Genomic DNA, 18,991 nt, shown 5'->3' with positions numbered 1-18,991 from the left:
GTTCTGCATCGGCACGCTCTTCTTTTTGCTCTGCCATCTAGCCACATTTTCCGGGTACCAGAGTGCCTACGTTTCCACACACATTTCAAATTCCGTATTTTCTCAATCCTGCAAATTGCTGGTTATTTCTCACGTGTTACAGATTTCTGAGTTTTTAGTTTGCCATTTCCGCGTATATAATCTCTTTCCAGAGACTGGAAGCAGAAAGGAGGAAGAGTCTCTGCCTGGCTGTTTCGCAGATAGGGTGCCCGCTGTGTCCCTGGCTGAGCCCCAAAGGGTGGCGACAGTTCCCAGCTCCTCAGCCACGGAGCAGCAGAGCCCGGGCGGAGTCTGCGTCTCTTCTGTCGGAGTCTTTCCTCCCTTGGTTCGTGGGATGCTCTGCCTCTCTGTTTTCTTACTGCCTCCAGAAGCCCCGATGATGCCCCTGGCTCCTTTGCGCCCCCGTGTGTTGTGTCCCAGGAAACGCATCCTCACACTTACCTGCTGGCGTGTTCAGCTCGGGCTCAGTCTTTCAAATTCAGTGAAGGAAAAAGAAAAGTTTTTCTTAAATTTCTCTTCTTTTTTAGACTATTCCTCTGTATTTGAAAGGCAGAGTTGAGAGAGAGAGAGAGAGCTTTTATCTGCTGCCCGAATCCTCAGATGCCCACCACAGCCAGGGCTAGGAACCACAGCCAGGGCTAGGAACCACAGCCAGGGCTAGGAACCACAGCCAGGGCTAGGAACCACAGCCAGGGCTAGGAAGCAGGCCCCCTCTGCCCCCTCCTGGGCATGAGCAGGGACTGGGCTCCAGAGCTGGCACCTCAGTGTGGGATGGCCCAGGGCCCCGACACCACGCTGCTTCCTAAGCGGCATCCCTCGGCGCTGGCGCCAGCTCCTCTAGCGTCTTACCTAGGCCCCCTTACTTTGTTCCTATCACCCGTGTCTACAAGAGCAGCACGTTCTGTTTTTTTCTTGAAATCAAGATGCTGTTAACTTCTTCCATGTAAAAAAATACTTGACATCTGAGATTTCCTCCAAAGCAATATTTCTCAAAAATTGTGTGTTATGCTTAAGCTGGATGAAAGGAATCAATGGGAAGTCAGTTTCTCTAACCTTGCAGGTGGAAATTTTCAACGCCCGTGAAGTCCGCCCCTCCCCGGCAACCCATCCTAATTCAGATTTTTAAAAATCTTTCCCAAAAGAACCTCCCTCCCCCCTTTTTAAGATTTATTTATTCATTTATGGGAAAGGCAAGATCTGTAGAGAGGAAGATGTTCCATCCGATGGTTGACTCTCCAAGTGGCCACAACAGCCAGAGCTGACCTGATTCAAAGTCAGGAGCCAGGAGCCTCTTCCGGGTCTCCCATGCGGGTGCAGGGTTCCAAGGCTTTGGGCCGTCCTCGACTGCTTTCCCAGGGCACAGGCAGGGAGCTGGAAGGGAAGTGGAGCAGCTGGGACATGAACTGATGCCCACATAGGATGTCAGCGCATGCAAGGTGAAGACTTCAGCTATTAGGCTACCGCGCCAGACCCAGAACTTTCCTATTTGAGAACATACATAGTAATATGTTTCCTGTTGTACTTTACCTGACTTTCCAAATCCTCCTTACAACATACCATCCACTTAGTTCCCAAAATATTCCTGCTCTGTTCCCATGAGTCTCATTTTTCGTGTACAGCTCTCATGTCCTAGCTCTTGCGTCTTCATTTATATTGCAGCTTCAACTAAAGCACCAAGCCCTTCACTTCCTCCTGTGTGTTTCTGGTTCCATCTTTATCCTGGAAACCTTCTCTTCCTGCACTAGGGAGATTAATTTTGTGGACTGTTGAAGTTCCTTTCAGTTGTGTAAGATGATGTAGCCCCCGCGCAGTCACCTGAAGGCACTGGCCACAGGCTGCAGACCGTGCTGAGCGCGCTTCCACCCTCGCTGCGCAGCTCCTGCGTCCCTGCAGGGCCCAGCAGCGTGGCTACGCATGGTACAGCCTCACTTAAACATGATTCCATCTGTAAACTTTATAAAAGACATGCCAAAACTATATCTGATTTAGTATGAAACCAGTTTCTCTTTCTGAACTTTTAGGCCCGTGACGCAGAGAGCATCATGCTAAACCTTGCGGGACAGCTCATCATGATGCAGAGGGACAGGTCAGGCCCCCAGATCCGGGAGAAGGACAGTCACCCCAACCAGAGGAAGCTGGTGAGTGCGGCGTTCGGAACACGGGGAGACGGCATTGGGTGAGTGCACGGCGCACTGCCGCCAGGCGCCTTAGAAGCTGCAAAAGGACTTGGAACTGGTTTTAAGCTTCCGAGTATAAGACATTATGAAGGTGGAACTGTTGAGAGTAAGTGGTTGCATGTGTCAGATGTTACTGCCCAGGCGGTGTGAGCTGAAGTTGTAATAGGGACACACAGCGGGTGGCAGAGTGTGGGATTGTCCTGTTTATGCTTTGAGAGGAAAGGTACCGTGCTTAATTCTAACTCTAAAGAGCCGTCCCTGCTTTTGCCCCAAAGTTGTTCAACTTTCATCTTGAAAGAGGTCATTAACTAATCCCTAGGAATTTGAGAAGCTCCACGCGCAGTTAAAGGAACAGAAAGGCTGACTGTCGCCTCTCCTCCCCCAGCTGCCATTCTGCCCTCCCGTGGTGCTGGCCCAGTCGGTGGAGAACGTCTGGACGACGTGCCGGGCCGACAAGCAGAAGCGTCACCTCCTGGAGGCCCTGTGGCTGAGCTGCGGCGGGGCGGGCATGAAGGTCTGGCTCCCGCTCTTCCCCAGGGACCAGCGCAAGCCGCACTCCTTCCTGGCCCAGAGGATCATGCTGCCCTTCCACATCAACATCTACCCGCTGGCTGTGCTCTTCGAGGACGCACTGGTCCTCGGTGCCGTCAACGACACTGTGCTCTACGACTCTCTGTACACGCGCAGCGGCAGGGAGCAGCCCGAGGTGCTCTTTCCCTTCTGCGTCGTGGAGAGAACCTCTCAGATCTACCTCCACCACCTCCTGCGGCAGCTGCTCGTCCGGAACCTCGGGGAGCAGGCCTTGCTCCTGGCCCAGTCCTGCGCCGCGCTGCCCTACTTCCCGCACGTGCTCGAGCTCATGCTGCACGAAGTGCTGGAAGAAGAAGCTACCTCACGGGAGCCCATCCCCGACCCCCTGCTCCCCACCGTGGCCAAATTCATCACCGAGTTCCCGCTCTTCCTGCAGACGGTGGTGCACTGCGCCAGGAAGACCGAGTACGCCCTGTGGAATTACCTTTTTGCAGCCGTCGGGAACCCCAAGGACTTGTTTGAAGAGTGTTTGATGGCCCAGGATTTGGAGACGGCCGCCTCGTACCTTATCATCTTGCAGGTAACTCGCAGGGTTGCACTGAATGCAACGTCCTGTTGACACTCCAGTCGTGTTGGAAGTCGACAGCAGTTAGTGAGAGCCGGCTGGTTTAATCCTGCTAGCGGGTGCTGGCTGCATTTCTCCTCGGTGATTCCTGCTCCCTCAGTCTTCTCTCTCAGCCAGCGTCCGCAGCGCGGCACGTGCGGGCCCTGACCTTAGGAAACCCTAGAAGTGAAAACTGGTCATTAGCCTCCCCAGTGATGCGCTGAGTAAAAGGAGTGCTGTCTCCCTTGGTTGTTTCTAGAACATGGAAGTCCCCGCAGTCAGCAGGCAGCATGCCACCCTCCTGTTCAACACAGCTCTGGAACAAGGCAAGTGGGACCTGTGTCGGCACATGATCCGATTCCTTAAAGCCATCGGCTCTGGAGAGTCCGAGACACCTCCTCCCACCCCCACAGCTCAGGTCAGTCGCTCAGCCTCGCGGGTTCTCTGCGTCCCGCGCCCCGTGACACCTTTCCCTGACTTCCTGCACGGTGTGTGTGACCGTAGGAACCCAGCTCTAGTGGCGGATTTGAGTTCTTCAGGAACCGGAGCATCAGTTTATCGCAGTCAGCTGAAAATGCCGCACCTAGTAAATTCAGCTTACAGAAGACACTAAGTATGCCATCCGGCCCTTCTGGAAAGAGGTAAAACAAAAAGTTGTTGCTGTTTCTTTAGTGCGTCCGGGACACACGCACTGCAGGCCATGTATAAGTTGGATCTTGTGCAAATAGCTACGACCCATTTGCAGCTGCTTTCCTCCCGGGAGGGCCATGCACGCTCTCCTTTGCTTTTGCGTTCACTCCCATACTTTCTGTTGTTGCTGAGATCAATTTTGATACACCTGCTGTAACTAACCATGGATTACCTCTGAATTAAAAGGAAGAGAGAGAGAAATTTGCAGGTAATGCAGAAGCCTCGCTGAAGGCAGTAGTTCTAACCTCTCCTGACGGTAAAGCACTCTGACTCTGTGAGCGCAGGGCTGAGGTCCTCCGACAGTGAGCGGCTGAGCCAAGCAACTGTGTTCTGTTGAGTATTTTTTATTGTGGTGTTTGATTGCTTTCTCTCACCACCGTTAACACAACAGCTGGTGGGAAGAGAAAGCAGTCACACATCACACCAGCATCCACCATCACACACACGTGCGTGCACACACCCCCGTGTCCTACATCATGTGCAAGTGCGGCCATGGAAGGAGATGAACAATTACAAGGCAATAGTGTATTCTCAGCCAGATTCTCAGTGCCAGATCTCAAACACGCCGGTGGGTCCATGGCCGGTCCTACTCAGTCCATCTCCTGCCCTAGCAGGAACAGTGGCCTTTCTTGACTGACTTTCACCTGTCCTGGTTTTCACTGTTGGTGTTACAACCTAGCCAAGCTTGGTCCACACCAAGTCATAGTTCATGCATGGTTCGGCAGGGGCAGTGACCCAGCCTAGCCTGTCCTGCATCTATCCTGGTTCTCATGCGCACCAGAGGGTGCTGCAGTCTAGCCCAGCTTGGTATACCCAGACCTAGTACACACTCAGGCCAAGGGACACTGCAGCCATGTCCAGACCGGAACGCAGCCCCACTCTGTCCTTCATATTCACCAGTGGGAACCACAGCCAGGGCATCCCCTCTGTTCCCCAGCCAGGCCTGTTCCCAGCCACAGATCTTGTGCGTGCCAGTGGTTGCTCTGACCCAGCTTGGCATAGCCCCTCATCTGTCTTGGCCTTTGTCCTTGGGTGCTGCAGGCTGGCCTAAGCCAGCCTGCCTCCAGTCCCAATTCTCGCTGGTGGGTGTCGGGACCTGATCCTGCTCAGTCTGCTCCCATCCCCAGCTCATGCAAGTAGGTGTGACAGCCTAGCCTGGCATAACCTGTGCTTCAACCTGGTTTCTGCACTTGCCAGTGAGGTAAGGTTTGCTTGGCCCTGTCAGGTCCACCCCCTTCCAAAACCAGCCCACACATTTGCCAGCAGTTGGAGCTACCTTGCCCAGCTAACTGACCCCCAGTCCTGGACCACATGTCCACCAGTGAGAGCTGTGACCCGCTAGGGGAGTTTCCCACATTCGCCTACTCAGCCCACTCCCAGACCCAGATCTCAGGCATGCCAGCAGGTGTCAGGCCCTCACCCAGCATAGCCTGCACCCCACACCCCCGTCCTTTTATGAGCTGATGAGTGTTGTGCCTGGCCCACTGCCCACACCTAGTTCTAGGATGCACATGTGGGTGCTGCAGCCTGGACCTGCCCTGACTAATCTTGGTTCCTGTACCCATGAGTGTTGGCAGGTTCCCTGGTCACACCTAGCTCAGGCTATCATCACCCCAGCTCATAAGCTAACCTGGGGAACTTGTATTTCCCCTAGACCTGGTTCTCTCATGTGCTGGTTAGTGTCTTTGACCTTGCTTAATGTGACCCATCCCCTGTTTTGACATTCAGTCTGGTACTGAGATCTAGCCCTGCTACACGGTCCCCCAGCCCTAGCTTTCACATGGACTGGCACGTGGTGGTCAGCAAAGTTCCAAGCTAACAAGCCCTGCTCAGGACTCACGTGGGCCAGTGTGTCAGCCTGACCCATGAACACCTTCCGGTCTCTCCCCTCCACACCACGAGGTCTCAGTCCCTTTGCTTACCTGCAGTACAGTGGCCTTATCCAGTGAGATCCCTGGGCAGTCATTTCGCCCCTTCAAGGGCCCAGAGCTTGCTGCGGGGCAGCCAGCGGGCGAAGCCTGGCACCGGTTGGCGCTGTGGCCACCAGCAAACCCTGAATTCACACACCACTTGGGAGCAGTGACTGGGGCTAGGGGCCCAGGCATCGGGGCCGAGCTGACTCAGATGCCCCCCGATGCTGCACATTTCCCGGGTGAAGAAATAAGAGGCAACGGGAACATCCATACAAGTGGCGAGCGGCCGTCGGTTTCCCAGTGCAGACAGATCTATCCAGAGACAAGGCTCTTCTCCTGAGCTCCTCTGCCTCACGGGCCCCAGTGAGGCAGTGCTGCCATCTCGGGCCATGCACATGAGGGATGCTGGGCTCGAGGCAGTGCAGCCATTTGAAAGAATCAGTTTTCTTTTCCCACATGTATATAACCCATGTTGAGGGATTCCATTCTGCTTCCTTCCTCCCTTCCTTTTATTTCAGGACTTATTTGTTGCAAAGGCAGATTTACAGAAGAAAGGAGAAGCAGATCTGGCACCTGCTGGTTCACTCACACCAGGGCCTGTATGCTTGGTTTCTTGAATCTGATTTCCTTCCCTCCTTTCATTCATCCTTTGAGATACCCATTCCTTCATACTCTTTCTTTCTTCAGCTATTCATCTCTGTCTTCCTGGCCCAGCTTCTTTTGTCGCAATTTCCCCCTCTTCTGTGTAGTCACTCTGTAGAGCCCCCAGTGTTCCGTGCTCATGAAGTTGTGCAGGGCCAGCTTTTTGAGGCCGTCTCTCTCAGACGTACCAGTGTTACTGCAGGAAGCTAGGCGCAGCCCGCCGGTTGGAACCGTTCTGGAGCGTCTCTGTGTTCATACTTACAGATGGAGTAAAGACAGCGACTGTGCTGAGAACATGTACATCGACATGATGCTCTGGAGACACGCCCGGCGCCTCTTAGAGGACGTGCGGCTCAAGGACCTGGGCTGCTTCACCGCGCAGCTGGGCTTTGAGCTCATCGCTTGGCTGTGCAAGGAGCGTACGCGAGCTGCTCGGGTCGATAACTTTGTGGTGGCCCTGAAGAGACTGCACAAAGACTTCCTGTGGCCGTTCCCCATCATCCCAGCCTCTTCCATCAGTTCTCCTTTCAAAAGTGGGAAATTCCGAACAGGTAATAGCACGAGGAAATCTGCGTTGTACTCCACCCATCTTGACATGTTGCTGTTAGAGTCAGGGAAGTCTTACTCGATACTTCGGTCAAACTCAAAGCCAACTCTTTGTGCGTTATTTGCAACATTCTGCGAAGAGCTTACGCCCCCAACTCTTTGAAATCTAATTCGTAATCCTAACCTTTGTTATTCTACATCATAAGCAAGTTGGGGACTGACTGAACTTAAAAAATCTGCCGTAATTGTGGAGAGGAGCTTTGGAGCTAGGCGATTGTGACCTCGCGATGAGCTAAATTGTGATTTTTACTGGTCGTTAAAAATAACAAAAATGCATCTCTGACAGCCTCAGCGTCTGGTAGGAGAGGAGAGAAATGAAGCTGTATATTCATGCAAAAGAAAAAATTGCTTTTTCCTTTTGAATCTTAAAAAAACTGGTCTACTTTCTATGAGAAATTTAAACAAAAAATTTTAATAAGCCATCTGGAAACTTGATAGCATCCTAGAGCCCAAGGCTAACCACTTAGAAGACTGACAGAATAAAAGTTTTGTTTCTTTTCAGTTCAGAGATAATGAGGATACTGTTAGATGAGATTTTACAGTGAGGTTCATTTTGGTAGAAGCCTAAGTTCCTGGCTTCAGGGTGAAGGAGGATAATTATCTGAGTATTAGCATTGGCTGGCCAAATGGGAGAGACTCAACAGCTAAACTGGAAATTTCCACAGGTACATCTTGAATCTCTTTTCCATTTGTGTTTTGTCTTGTTTTTGCAACTTCACTGCAGTGGGAGAGCAGCTGTTCAAGTCTCAGTCGGCTGAACCGTTTCCAAACCTGGACGTGGAGGCTGGCATCTCTGCCATGCAGCGAAGTCAGAGCTGGCTGGGCAGTGTCGGCCCCAGCCATCCTGAGCTGGACACAGCCTCATCCCACGGGCCGCAAATGCAAGATGCCTTCCTGTCACCCTTATCCAATAAAGGTAACCGTCACTTCAAGCTCCTCTTTAGTTCCTTTCAAAGTAAGGCATGTGCTGTAGCTCTGCTGAGTAGAACTCCACTCTGCCTGCAGGTCCAAAGATGAGGCAAGGCCAAGTTAGCGTACTAGAGGACGGGCATGTTGGCTCTGCCTACACTGGATCTGTTTACCTTAGAGAAATAAAATAGTTTAAATGTCATTATAGGTCAACACCAATAGATGACTCTGCCATCAATTTGAGCCCAAGTAGATAAAATGCTATTCATACATGGAGAATTCTTACCGCAGACCAGGATGAAAATAGTTCGACTCCATTATCAGTTACCCATTAAAAATTTGTAGAATTTTTTTTTTCTCATTAGAATAAAAACATTGTCTTAACCATTTTAAACAGCTTAGTAGCTTTATTTACATCCACGTTCTTGCCCGACCTCCCTGGTCTGATGAAGTACCTGACTAGGAACCTTCTAGAAGTTGTCTTTGGGACGGCTTGTTCTTCGGATGATGTCGTCATTTGCTTCCTCTGAGGCGGAATGCCACTCCAGCCACTGCGTGGACACTGCGCCCGTTTGCCCACGCGGCTGGCAAGGGGCATCTGGGCTGTCTCTGGGGGATGCCGGTACAAACACTGAGGCACGACGCTCTCTCAGAAGTCGGCTTTCAGTAACTGTGGAGCAGGCGTCAGAGTCCAGCGGCAGTTCTTGTCATTTTGTGAGGAATCCCCGTACCCTTCCCTGCAGCGTTACCACTTTTACATTCCTGCCAGTGTATGGGTTTGTTGTTTTTTGGAATAGCCCTGCTAAGGGGTGTGAAGTGGTCAGCTACTTTTAGGACACTTTGTGAAAGAGAGGATTTCAGACATTTAGAAAAACAGCGAGCCATTGTTACCCAGCTTCTGTTGTTACAACTTGTGACAAATTCATCCTGATTCAGTACACATAATTTATCTGTAAATAGCTAGCCTACAAGAACACTTTTTTATTAAGATTTATTTTATTTTTATTTGACACTTACAGAGAGGAGACAGGTCAGTCTTCCATCCGCTTGTTTCTCAAAGGTCCTGATTTTCTCTTAAGATTTCTTTTTGTTGGGGCCCGGCGGCGTGGCCTAGTGGCTAAAGTCCTTGCTTCGAACACTTCGGGATCCCATACGGGCACTGGTTCTAATCCTGGCAGCTCCACTTCCCATCCAGCTCCCTGCTTGTGGCCTGGGAAAGCAGTCGAGGACGGCCGAGAGCCTTGGGACCCTGTACACGTGTGGGAGACCCGGAAGAAGTCTCTGGATCCTGGCTTCGGGTCGGCATAGCATCAGCCATTGTGCTCACTTGGGGAGTGAATCATCGGACTGAAGATCTTCCTCTCTGTCTCTCCTCCTCTCTGTATATCTGACTTTCCAATAAATAAATAAATCTTAAAAAAAGAAAAAAAGATTTCTTTTTGTTGGGGAGGTAGATTTCCAGAGAGGAGAGAAAGGTCTTCCATCCAGCGTTCACTCCCCAGACGGCCGCGTCACTGGAGCTGAGCTGATCCCCAGGCAGGAGTCTTCTAGCCTCCCACGCGGATGCACATCTCGGGCCCTGGAGCGTCGGGACCGTGAACCAGTGCCCACATGGGATCCTGGCACTTGAAAGGGGAGATTAGCCAACTGAACCAACACCCAAATGTCACGGTTTTGTAATAGTATGAGTCAAGACCCGAATCAGGCTCACACATTGCATTCACATTTTTAAATCTGTTCTTGAGTGTACCCTTCTCTTCCCCCACCTCTTATAGAACATTCATTGAAGAAACTTGTGTCTGGGGATCTTTTCTCATGGTAGTTTTATTGATTGCTTCTAAGTGCTTAGTTTTAAAGCAGTTTCCTCTGTATTTGCTGTAATTTAGCTGAATCTAAGGACTTGATCAAAGCTCGTTTGTGGGAGACAGAACACTGCCCGCTCATGGTCACTGTGACACTGAAGGCACGTACTGTCTGGTCGACTCCAGCGACCTTCCTCTCAAGCATCTACTGCTGTGAATGGCACAAGCTCAGCAGTGAATCCAGTGTTTTTTGGTTCAAAATTGTAAAGCTAACATCTGCAAAAACAGCTCAAAGTTAAAATTAAAGGAGGGGTAAGCATTGTGGCATAGAAGATAAAGCTACTCTGTATATCACCTGTGGGCCCCAGTTGGTGCTGGCTGTTCCACCTGTGTTGAACTCCCTGCCAGTGGCTGGGAAAGCAGCGGGACATGGCGAGGCGTTTGTGCACCTGCCACCCACCAGGAAGACTTGGCTCAAGTTCCTGACTTTGTGCTAGCCCAGCGCTTGTCATTGTGGCCATCTTAGAGAGCGAACCAGCCGATGGAAGATCTGTCTGTCCTCTGTAACTCTTTGAAATAAATAAGTAAATATTTAGGCAAAATTCATACATAGTGTGTTCCACATGAACCTGGTTTGTGATTTGCTGATTCTTCATCAGGTGACGAATGCAGTATTGGTTCAGCCACGGATTTGACTGAAAGCAGCTCCATGGTGGATGGGGACTGGACGGTGGTCGAGGAGAATTTCTCCACGCTCAGTCTGACTCCGTCCGAGCTGGAGCACATCTCCATGGAGCTGGCAAGCAAAGGCCCTCATAAATCCCAGGTCCAGCTTCGGTGAGTCCCTCAGATCTTCAAGCTCAGTCTCGACTCGGGGAGTTCGTAGAGATGGCTTAGAGGGACCACTGCCGCCCCATGCAAGCTTCGCTTCTTCCCAGTCCCAACCCTGGTGTTTCCGCTCTAGGTACTTACTGCATATTTTCATGGAGGCCGGATGTTTGGACTGGTGCATTGTCATTGGCCTGATTCTGAGAGAATCCTCAGTAATCAACCAGATTCTGGCTATTATACAGTCTTCAGAGGTGGATGGAGAGATGTTACAGAACATTAAGACGGGGCTCCGTGCTGTGGACCAGTGGGCCTCTACGGATTGGTAAGTGTGGTCTCCCTGGGCCCCTTAGCCCTCGGTGGATCTGTCCCTTCTCCTCACAGCTTAGTTGTGGTTCAGCTGGTTTAGTTCTGTTGTTCAAGTTTGATAGTTTTAAGTTAACTAGAAATAAAAATACTTCCATGTATTAATTTTGACTTTAGTCATTCCTGACCCAGCTACTTGAATGATTAATGTCTCTTTAGTGAAGTTGAGTTTATACGTTGCAATATGAAAAGACATCACTAGGTTGGGGCTGCCGCACAGCAGATCATCTTAGAATTAGTCTCGAACTTAAGGCTTATAGTTCTATGGAATTGAAGAAAAGGTCGGCTTGAAAAGATGAAAAATCTGTCTGAAGTTAGCATTTCATGGTGGCTGCTAGCAAGCTCACATTTTGAGTGCTTGACGGGACTGGAGAAGCCTCGTGGTCCAGCCCAGCCCCGCTGCTGTCAGCGGGATGTGGGTTTCTGCGTCAGGATTTCCCTTACATGGACCTCATTCTCTCCAGTTGCCACATGTGTTTGATGTTAAAATGTCAGTGTTTGCTTCTAATGCTCAGATCCTGGAGTCGTGGCCCCATGCGTGGCAGTCCCAGGGCACTGAGCAGGCCACTCGGCAGCCTGCCTTCTCCCACAGCCTGCTGCTGCCTTTACTGTCCGCGCTTAGATGTTGATCTAACACTGTACCAAGGCTTGTGAATTTGGAAGATGAGAGCTGCTTTTCTCTCCCCCTCTGCTTAGCCCTGGATATAAGCCATTTTTAAACATGATTAAGCCTCAACTGCAGAAGCTCAGTGAGATGACGGAAGAGCAAGTTGAGCCTGACGCCTTCCAGCCAGTAACCACAGGCAAGACCGCGGAGCAGGCCAGTCCCCGGGCCGAGGAGCGCAGGGGATCCTGCAGCCACGGAGCCGTCCCGCAGGGCGAGGCGGCGGGGACCAGTGCAGCCAGCCGCCAGGAGGACGACACGGCTCGGGCAGAGCAGGAGGAGCCCTTTCAGGATGGGACTTACGACTGCTCTGTGTCCTGACCGTGAGGCGACGTGTGACAAGCAGTATTAGCAGCAGCTGAGTCCACTGTGTCCTAGTTGCTGACGGATGACTTAAAGGGGAAGAGAACGCAGGGGCTCAGAGTCTCTTTCGTAAAGTATTATTCGATTTTAAGTAAGAAATCTCCGACTCCATAAAAATGTGATATCAAATAAAGCATCTTTCATAAAAAATTTCTTAAGCTGCAGGAGAAATACAACATGCTGTACATACGTACATTAGCAGATTTGGGCTTTATTCACAGGCTGGTAGCTCTTAAGGGAGTGCTTGGCCCCGGTGAGCTTTTGACTGCTTAGAGCTTCTCGCGCTTTTCCCTGGTTGACTGTGTGTGCTAAGGTGCTTGACCGGGTCCGAGCTCACTACACTCCCTGCTTGGCCCTCCCGAACAGATGCCTGCCTTGGCACAGCACGGGGACGCGCACGAGGGCCGTGGAAAGCGGAGTTCCGGGATGTTGGTTTTGGCGCCGCGGGGGCCTCCAAAAGCCGTGGAAACTGAGTGTCATAACACGTGAACGCCAAGGGTGTCTGCACCAAAACAAACCTTCTCCGGTTCCGTTCTCCATGCCCGGCTTGGCAGCTCCCCTGCCCGTGTCAGCATGAGCCGTTCTCCTTTGCCGTTGGCAGCCCGTCAGACCCCAGTCCTACCCGTGCAGGCTGTCCACACGGAGCGAGGGTGCCCGCTGGAGCGAGCTTTGTTCCTCCTAGATCAGTGTGGGCACAGGCTGAGGAATTCTCACCAATTCTGCTGGTAGATACCACTAAACTGTTTTGTATCAAAAAATTGTTCCTTTTTGTGAATACTCTTGGTGTAAATAAATCCAAAGACACTACTCATATTTTTAGCACTTGTATTATAATTTGTAAGGTTTTATGCTGGATTCCGCATGCCTATAAATACTTAGAGAATTATAGCAACAGGGCTTGTTTTTCTTTCCCAAAAAGAGCGGTCTTCATAAAGACAGACTCCTTATTGGCTCAGCTGGTCATAACAAAATGCTCACACTGATCATGAAATGGAACAGATTTTTGTGCAAATTAACATAGTTTACTATTTATTGATTTTGTAAATTGAATAAAATGGACTTTTATGTAAATAGACTGCTGAACCTTATCACGGCTACTAAAAATTAGTCTGTAAAGAATGCATCCTTCATTGTAAACTTTAAAGTATTTTATGTATTTGTAGATGACAAATTTGTTTTCATGTTGTGAAAACTGCATATTTCATAATTGGTTCATACTAGTCACATATCCTCCACTGTATCTAATTACCTTATAACAGTATTAATTTAGATAGCTTGTTTGTACTGTGCAATTTGAACAAGGAATGCAATGTTATTTTTTACAAAAACTTATTTTTGTAACAACATATTTGATATGGACCAAATTCGTACCACTATGTTTAAAAAAAAAAGCCTCTTCTCACAGTGCAATTCCAGTTCAGAAACAAGGCCTGGTCCTCTCGCTGCCCTGGAAAGGAAATACCCGGATTCAGTTCTTAGCCCGTTTCCTTTGAAGGGAATTGAAACTATCTTGAATTGTTTGGTTCATAATTCATCAAACTCTTCAAAATTACTGATTTGGGGGAATTGACTGTCATTTACTTTTTACATTAGAAGTGCAATAATTTCACACAATAAAACTCCTAATGGATCAAATATGGTCTTATTGGTACCTGGTCCTTCTGGTGCTACCGTTACTTAAGTCAGCTTCAAACCACCTTTCCCTGAATGGCTGGAAGGTCAGTGTTTCCTGAATGAGTCCAGGCAGCCCAGCCAGAAAATAAACTGACCTCTCTTCTCCTGCCCCGGTCCGTCAGAGGGACCCAGCATCACTGTCGTTTGCTGCAGATACTCATTTAATAACAGCTGCACACAGCTGGCTAGCTCACACCATGCTGCCGCTGAGGTCACCCTGCGAGCAGCGCCCACAGGGTGACTCCTGCGGTGGAGGCCGTGAGCGAGTCCCTTCCTCTGTGAAATGTTGGCTTTCAACTAATAAATAGGCCACAAGGGAAGAAAATTGGTAAGTTTACATGTTCTATTTATTAGATACTTTTAATTCTTTGAAAAACTCATTTTTGCCATGTTGTTTGCTTCACATCAATTGTTTTAAGCCATAATTTTAACCAAGGAACTTAAATATTACTATAACTATTTGAATTTTAGTGCATTCATGTAAATTATTTGTTGATACCAAAAGAAATCATCTAAGGGGAGAGTCAACATTTGCTTGTAATTAAATTTGTTGCTACTTCTGTAATTTGTATTTTTTTTAATAAGGGCAATAAAAATTATTGCACAAACTTCTGTTTATTTGTTATCAGGCAACAGCAAAAATATGTATTGAAAGCCACTTTTTGTAATTTTACCTTTTTAAATTTTCCTTATGTTGCAACTCGAAATTCAGAGATTTAAAATTCTTATTCTATGTAGATATGTAATGGGAGAATCAGAGTTGGCAATGTTAACATTTAACTGCTTTCCCGGGCCACAAGCAGGGAGCTGGAGCTGCCGGGATTAGAACCGGCGCCCATATGGGATCCCGGGCGTGCAAGGCGAGGACCTTAACCACTGCGCCATCATGCCGGGTGCTGGATTTGCTTCTTTTTTTTAAAGCTTTATTTTGATTGGAAAGGTGGAGAGACAGAAGGAGAGACGAGACAGAGACAGAAAGAAGGAGAGACAAAGAAAGAGAGAAAGAAGGAGAGACAGAGAAAGAGAGAAAGGAGAGACAGAGGAAGAAAGATCTTCACTCCCTGAGGCCTAGGAGCCTCTTCCAGAGGACACAGGAGAAGGGTATCCCAAGTGTCCTAACCTCCACACAAAATCCCTCCGGGTCATGAGTCTATGACCTGTTAAGATGTATGTTCCCCCCCACCCACCCCCCAAGTGAGCACAACGGTCAAAGCCAGAAGCCTCTTCCAGGTCTCCCACGCGGGTGCAGGGTCCCAAAGCCCTGGGCCGTGCTCAACTGCTTTCCCGGACACAGGAAGGGAACTGGATGGGAAGCAGGAGCTGCCAGGATTAGAACCGGCGCCCATCTGGGATCCCGGGCAAGGGCCTTAACCACTGCGCCATCACGCCAGGCGCTGGGTTTACTCCTTTTTTTTTAAGCTTTATTTTTTTTTGGAAAGGTGGAGAGACAGCGAGGAAGATCTTCTCACTCCCGAAGTGAGCACGGAAGTCAGGAGCCTCTTCCGGGTCTCCCACAGGGTGCAGGGTCCCAAAGCTTTGGGCCGTCCTTGACTGCTTTCCTGGGCCACAGGCAGGAAGCTGGATGGGAAGCAGGAGCTGCCGGGATTAGAACCAGTGCCCATATGGGATCCCGGGCGTGCAAGGCGAGGACCTTAACCACTGCGCCATGGCGCCGGGCGCTGGATTTGCTTAATTGTACTTTGTTGTGTAACGTTCCATAGGCTGTCCTTAGATCAGTACCAGGCGGGCTTAATGGCTGTAGCTTTGCAGGAGTTGGTGGAAAATGCCATACATTTGAGGCTGCGTTTTATTTCAACCAAGATCCATCCTGTCCCTTTGAACTTGGCAAATTCCCCAGCTAGATGGAGCCACTAGTTGAGACACAGCCGCGCCTCGTGTCTTCTTGCTCTTTAGGGGAGCTGCCGGCTTGCTGAGTACCGTATTAGCTTGAGGTTTCTCATAGGATTTTTGGAGAGCGTTTACTCGTCTGTTAAGACGCTCCCCTGCTTCTACTCTGTATTACTGAGTGTACTACCTTACTGTTTTGCATTAAATCAACGACCTCTGGGGTAAGCCCCACTGCGTCACTGCAGAGTGCAACTGAGCAGAAATTACAGGTTAAATTTTTGAAAATCAAATGTGAAGGCGGTAGTTTCAAAGAGATACGTAAATACTTGTGGTTACAGTCCGCCACGAAGAGCTGCTTCACCTCCAAGGCACGCTCTGTGGGGGGTGGTCACTGTTGTAAAGGAAGTTCTTTAAGATGTATAAATATGGTAAACTTCTCTGGAAGGGTACCACCACTTCAGTTTGTAGTGAAAGTGATGGAGGCAGAGAACATGTGTCACTTTGGCTGGTTTGGGATGCTAGCCACCCTGTGGACAGGAAATGGTATGGCATGTTTCTGCATTACAAGTTAACTGCTTAATTCATTAGAGAGAGCAATCATTTATGGTAAAAAGTTTATTTCAGTAACATTGTAAGGCAACAATAAATCTTCAACAAGGCAGCAAACCAGGATCAGACAGTCTGCTTCCCTCCACCTTCCCGAGGCGGGGACGGCTGGAGGCACCCTGGCTAACTGTGGAAGCACTCCATGCGACAGTCATTCTTAGCTCAACAGAAGGAAAAAGCACTTAAATCATAATTCTTCATATTTTCCCTGAAAGTGTACTGTGCTACTTGTATTTAACTCTGTAGAAAATAATGCATTAGTTAGAGCTGGGCAAGACCCTCGGGGAAGGTGTTCCGATGTTCCGATGGTGTGCTTCCTAAAGGTGCAGTAACGCTATGCTGATTATGACGACCTGACTGTTTCGGGCGCTAAAGACAACTGGCCAGTGTATTAACAAGCCCTGAGACTGCTTAGCAGCTTGTTACTGACTATACAGCATCAAAACTACCATAATGCTGAGGAGGAAAGTACCCCCCGAGGACAGCCGTGACCCCTGCTGAGGAGTCCCAGCATCCTTTCCCAAGGAGGCCACGCAGGCAGCAGCTCTCACAGAAGGTCCTCAAGGTGAGATGGGGGGTGGCTTTCCTACGTACTAATTTCTAGTGATTATGTTAGCCACGGGGCAGTGTGCCTGTCTGCAAATTCATTGGTCTCTTTCCTTTCCCTTACAAGTGTGAGTCTAAGCCCTCAACTGTGCTAACGGTTACAAACAAGACCCGGCAGGAGAGGAGCACAAGCCAGACACCTGAAACACCTGAAACAGCACAGCCCGTCTACCAGACAGTGACTGCCGCAGCCCAGGCTCCAGCGGGCACATCCCGGCCCTGCGCCCTTGCCCCTGGCGCCCTGAGGGCGCGCTGCAACGCCTGGACTCCCAGGAGATGCCAACTTTGTTTTCCCCCTTTTGGCTGTGCCTTTTTTCTCACCTATCTCCTGGCCTGTCGTTTCATAGAATTTATCCAGAAAGCTCAGCAGTTTACCACTGACATCATAGCTAGAGCCCAGATCAGCGTGTGTCGCATGCCCATCTTCCCCGTCAGTGACGACGCAAGCACTGGGCACGGTTGAGAACAAAAGGCCCCAATTCAGCCAGGGCATCACGTCCTAAAGGATTAACCTTGTAAAATAGAAGACTCCCACGAAAAAAAAAAATAATACTTATAAAATCCCCACCTTCCCCCTTCCACTCTGCTCTACCCCATGGTAACCAGAGCGGCAGGTCAGTGCTGAGGAAGTTAAGGACTTGCACAGAAAATAATTTGGAACCTAAAAAGTCTGCAAGAATCCCTAGGGAAGTGGAGCACATTTCAGAGGGAAAGAGTCCGTTTCGGGGACCCCTTGTCAACTTGTGGTGACCCCAGCCTGCTCCCCTCGGGGCCAGGTGGCTCAGCACAGGCTGGGGCCTAAAGTCCACTGCGTGGCCCAGTGTCCCATCTGCAGGACTGTCCCTTCCCAGGGCCCCCCAGTTAGACCTCGAGAGCTGCTTCCCCTGAGGCAGCACGCGGGCTGGCTAGGACTTCTGTCTCCTTAAGGATGGCCTCGGTTTATGTCCTTGATCCTGGAGGAGTGGCTACTGCAGTGGTCATGGGCTTCTGTCCTGAAGGTCACAGAATGACAGTGGCGATGCCCGCGTGTGTTTAAGTGCCAGAGGACTGGCAGTGTCAAGTGTCAGCAGGCCATGTATGTCCCACAGCTTAACCATTGCAGTGTTGGGCCCTGAAAAGTGCTAACCGAAGTTTTTCCAACATTTCTCCATTAAAATTCAGTGACTTGAGTTACAAACATCCACGTGACCCAGGGAGAGACTGTGTCACAGGAATTATCCACTGGCCACATGCTCCACGCTCAGTCACAAGATCAAAACACATAGACACTGTAGGTGCACACCCAGGCGGAGGGGAACGCCCAGTCTGGAAACTTCTCCTTCAGGGCGTCCAGTGCTGGCGATCTCTTGTCCTCCCCGGAGAGATAGTGGGCGGCGATGGCCACAGTGACCATGCCTTCAGGCTGGTCCGCCGAGCCCTGCCAGGAGAGAAACGGGCAGCTCTCTTAGCACGCCAACAGCAAAACCCGTGGATGCTCGCTAGGGCCACCTGGGAGCCTGGCCAAGAAAATTCCCACCTGCACTTCTATCCAGAACTGCCACGCGGAAGCCTGGAGTCCGTGGGAGTAGAAGACAAAGTAGTCCCCCCCTTTACTTGTGACCGGGGTGCCATTGCCCAGAGACCACTGCGAGAGGGTGGACCCCTTGTGAGCGCGCACGTAGAATGACATGTGGCTGGGTCCTAAAAGACAGCAGGAAGGAAGAAGAGTTAGTCTTGTAAGAATTATCTGAAAAAGCAACCAAGCCACCCAAGGCTCAGACTGTTGTAGCACGTTATGCCTGAGCACTTCAGAAAGCTTGCAGGAAAGCAATGCAATTCAGATTTTTTAAGAAAATGCATAATTTCTCATACACGTTTTCCATGAAAATAACCTTACTACTTCCTGTCTTTCCCTCTTGTTTTACTTGAAAATTGTTTAAAAATAAATGTTTTAATTATACTTCCCACAAAGTTTTCTGAAGTCTCTCCATACCTTCTGCATTCCTGTGGTACAGGCTCAACGCCCAAAGTGATGAGAGCCGCAACGGGGAAGGATGGGACGCCAAATGAGAAAGCCTAATTAGGTCACCGCCCCGGTGCTCGGCTGCTCACAGCATTCGGTGTGGGGGCATAGCAGGTGGACA

General features: G+C 49.9%; 2 protein-coding genes across 3 annotated transcripts in view; one reads left to right on the top strand and one right to left on the bottom strand.

Moving 5' to 3' along the window:
- RIC1 (RIC1 homolog, RAB6A GEF complex partner 1) overlaps nucleotides 1–12,216 on the top strand; it is a 93,268-nt gene extending 81,052 nt beyond the window's left edge. For both annotated transcript variants that reach the window (XM_040988881.1, XM_040988880.1), the window contains 9 exons: nucleotides 2,061–2,177; nucleotides 2,602–3,327; nucleotides 3,611–3,769; nucleotides 3,856–3,992; nucleotides 6,861–7,147; nucleotides 7,927–8,118; nucleotides 10,573–10,750; nucleotides 10,878–11,066; nucleotides 11,804–12,216. In XM_040988881.1, coding sequence (XP_040844815.1) covers nucleotides 2,061–2,177; nucleotides 2,602–3,327; nucleotides 3,611–3,769; nucleotides 3,856–3,992; nucleotides 6,861–7,147; nucleotides 7,927–8,118; nucleotides 10,573–10,750; nucleotides 10,878–11,066; nucleotides 11,804–12,092 — 2,274 coding nt within the window. In that variant the 3' untranslated portion in view covers nucleotides 12,093–12,216. The remainder of the gene's footprint in view (nucleotides 1–2,060; nucleotides 2,178–2,601; nucleotides 3,328–3,610; nucleotides 3,770–3,855; nucleotides 3,993–6,860; nucleotides 7,148–7,926; nucleotides 8,119–10,572; nucleotides 10,751–10,877; nucleotides 11,067–11,803) is intronic.
- Nucleotides 12,217–17,906: 5,690 nt separating this feature from the next.
- ERMP1 (endoplasmic reticulum metallopeptidase 1) overlaps nucleotides 17,907–18,991 on the bottom strand; it is a 36,581-nt gene continuing 35,496 nt past the window's right edge. Inside the window, exons 14-15 of the mRNA XM_040988879.1 lie at nucleotides 18,385–18,548; nucleotides 17,907–18,285 (exon numbers count right to left, since the gene is read on the bottom strand). Coding sequence (XP_040844813.1) covers nucleotides 18,121–18,285; nucleotides 18,385–18,548 — 329 coding nt within the window. The 3' untranslated portion in view covers nucleotides 17,907–18,120. The remainder of the gene's footprint in view (nucleotides 18,286–18,384; nucleotides 18,549–18,991) is intronic.

Source organism: Ochotona curzoniae, unplaced genomic scaffold, assembly GCF_017591425.1.
Source record: "Ochotona curzoniae isolate NIBS_2020 unplaced genomic scaffold, NIBS_Ocur_1.0 contig_50, whole genome shotgun sequence".
NCBI classification, from domain to species: domain Eukaryota; kingdom Metazoa; phylum Chordata; class Mammalia; order Lagomorpha; family Ochotonidae; genus Ochotona; species Ochotona curzoniae.
This window is presented reverse-complemented; position numbering and strand designations above follow the sequence as displayed.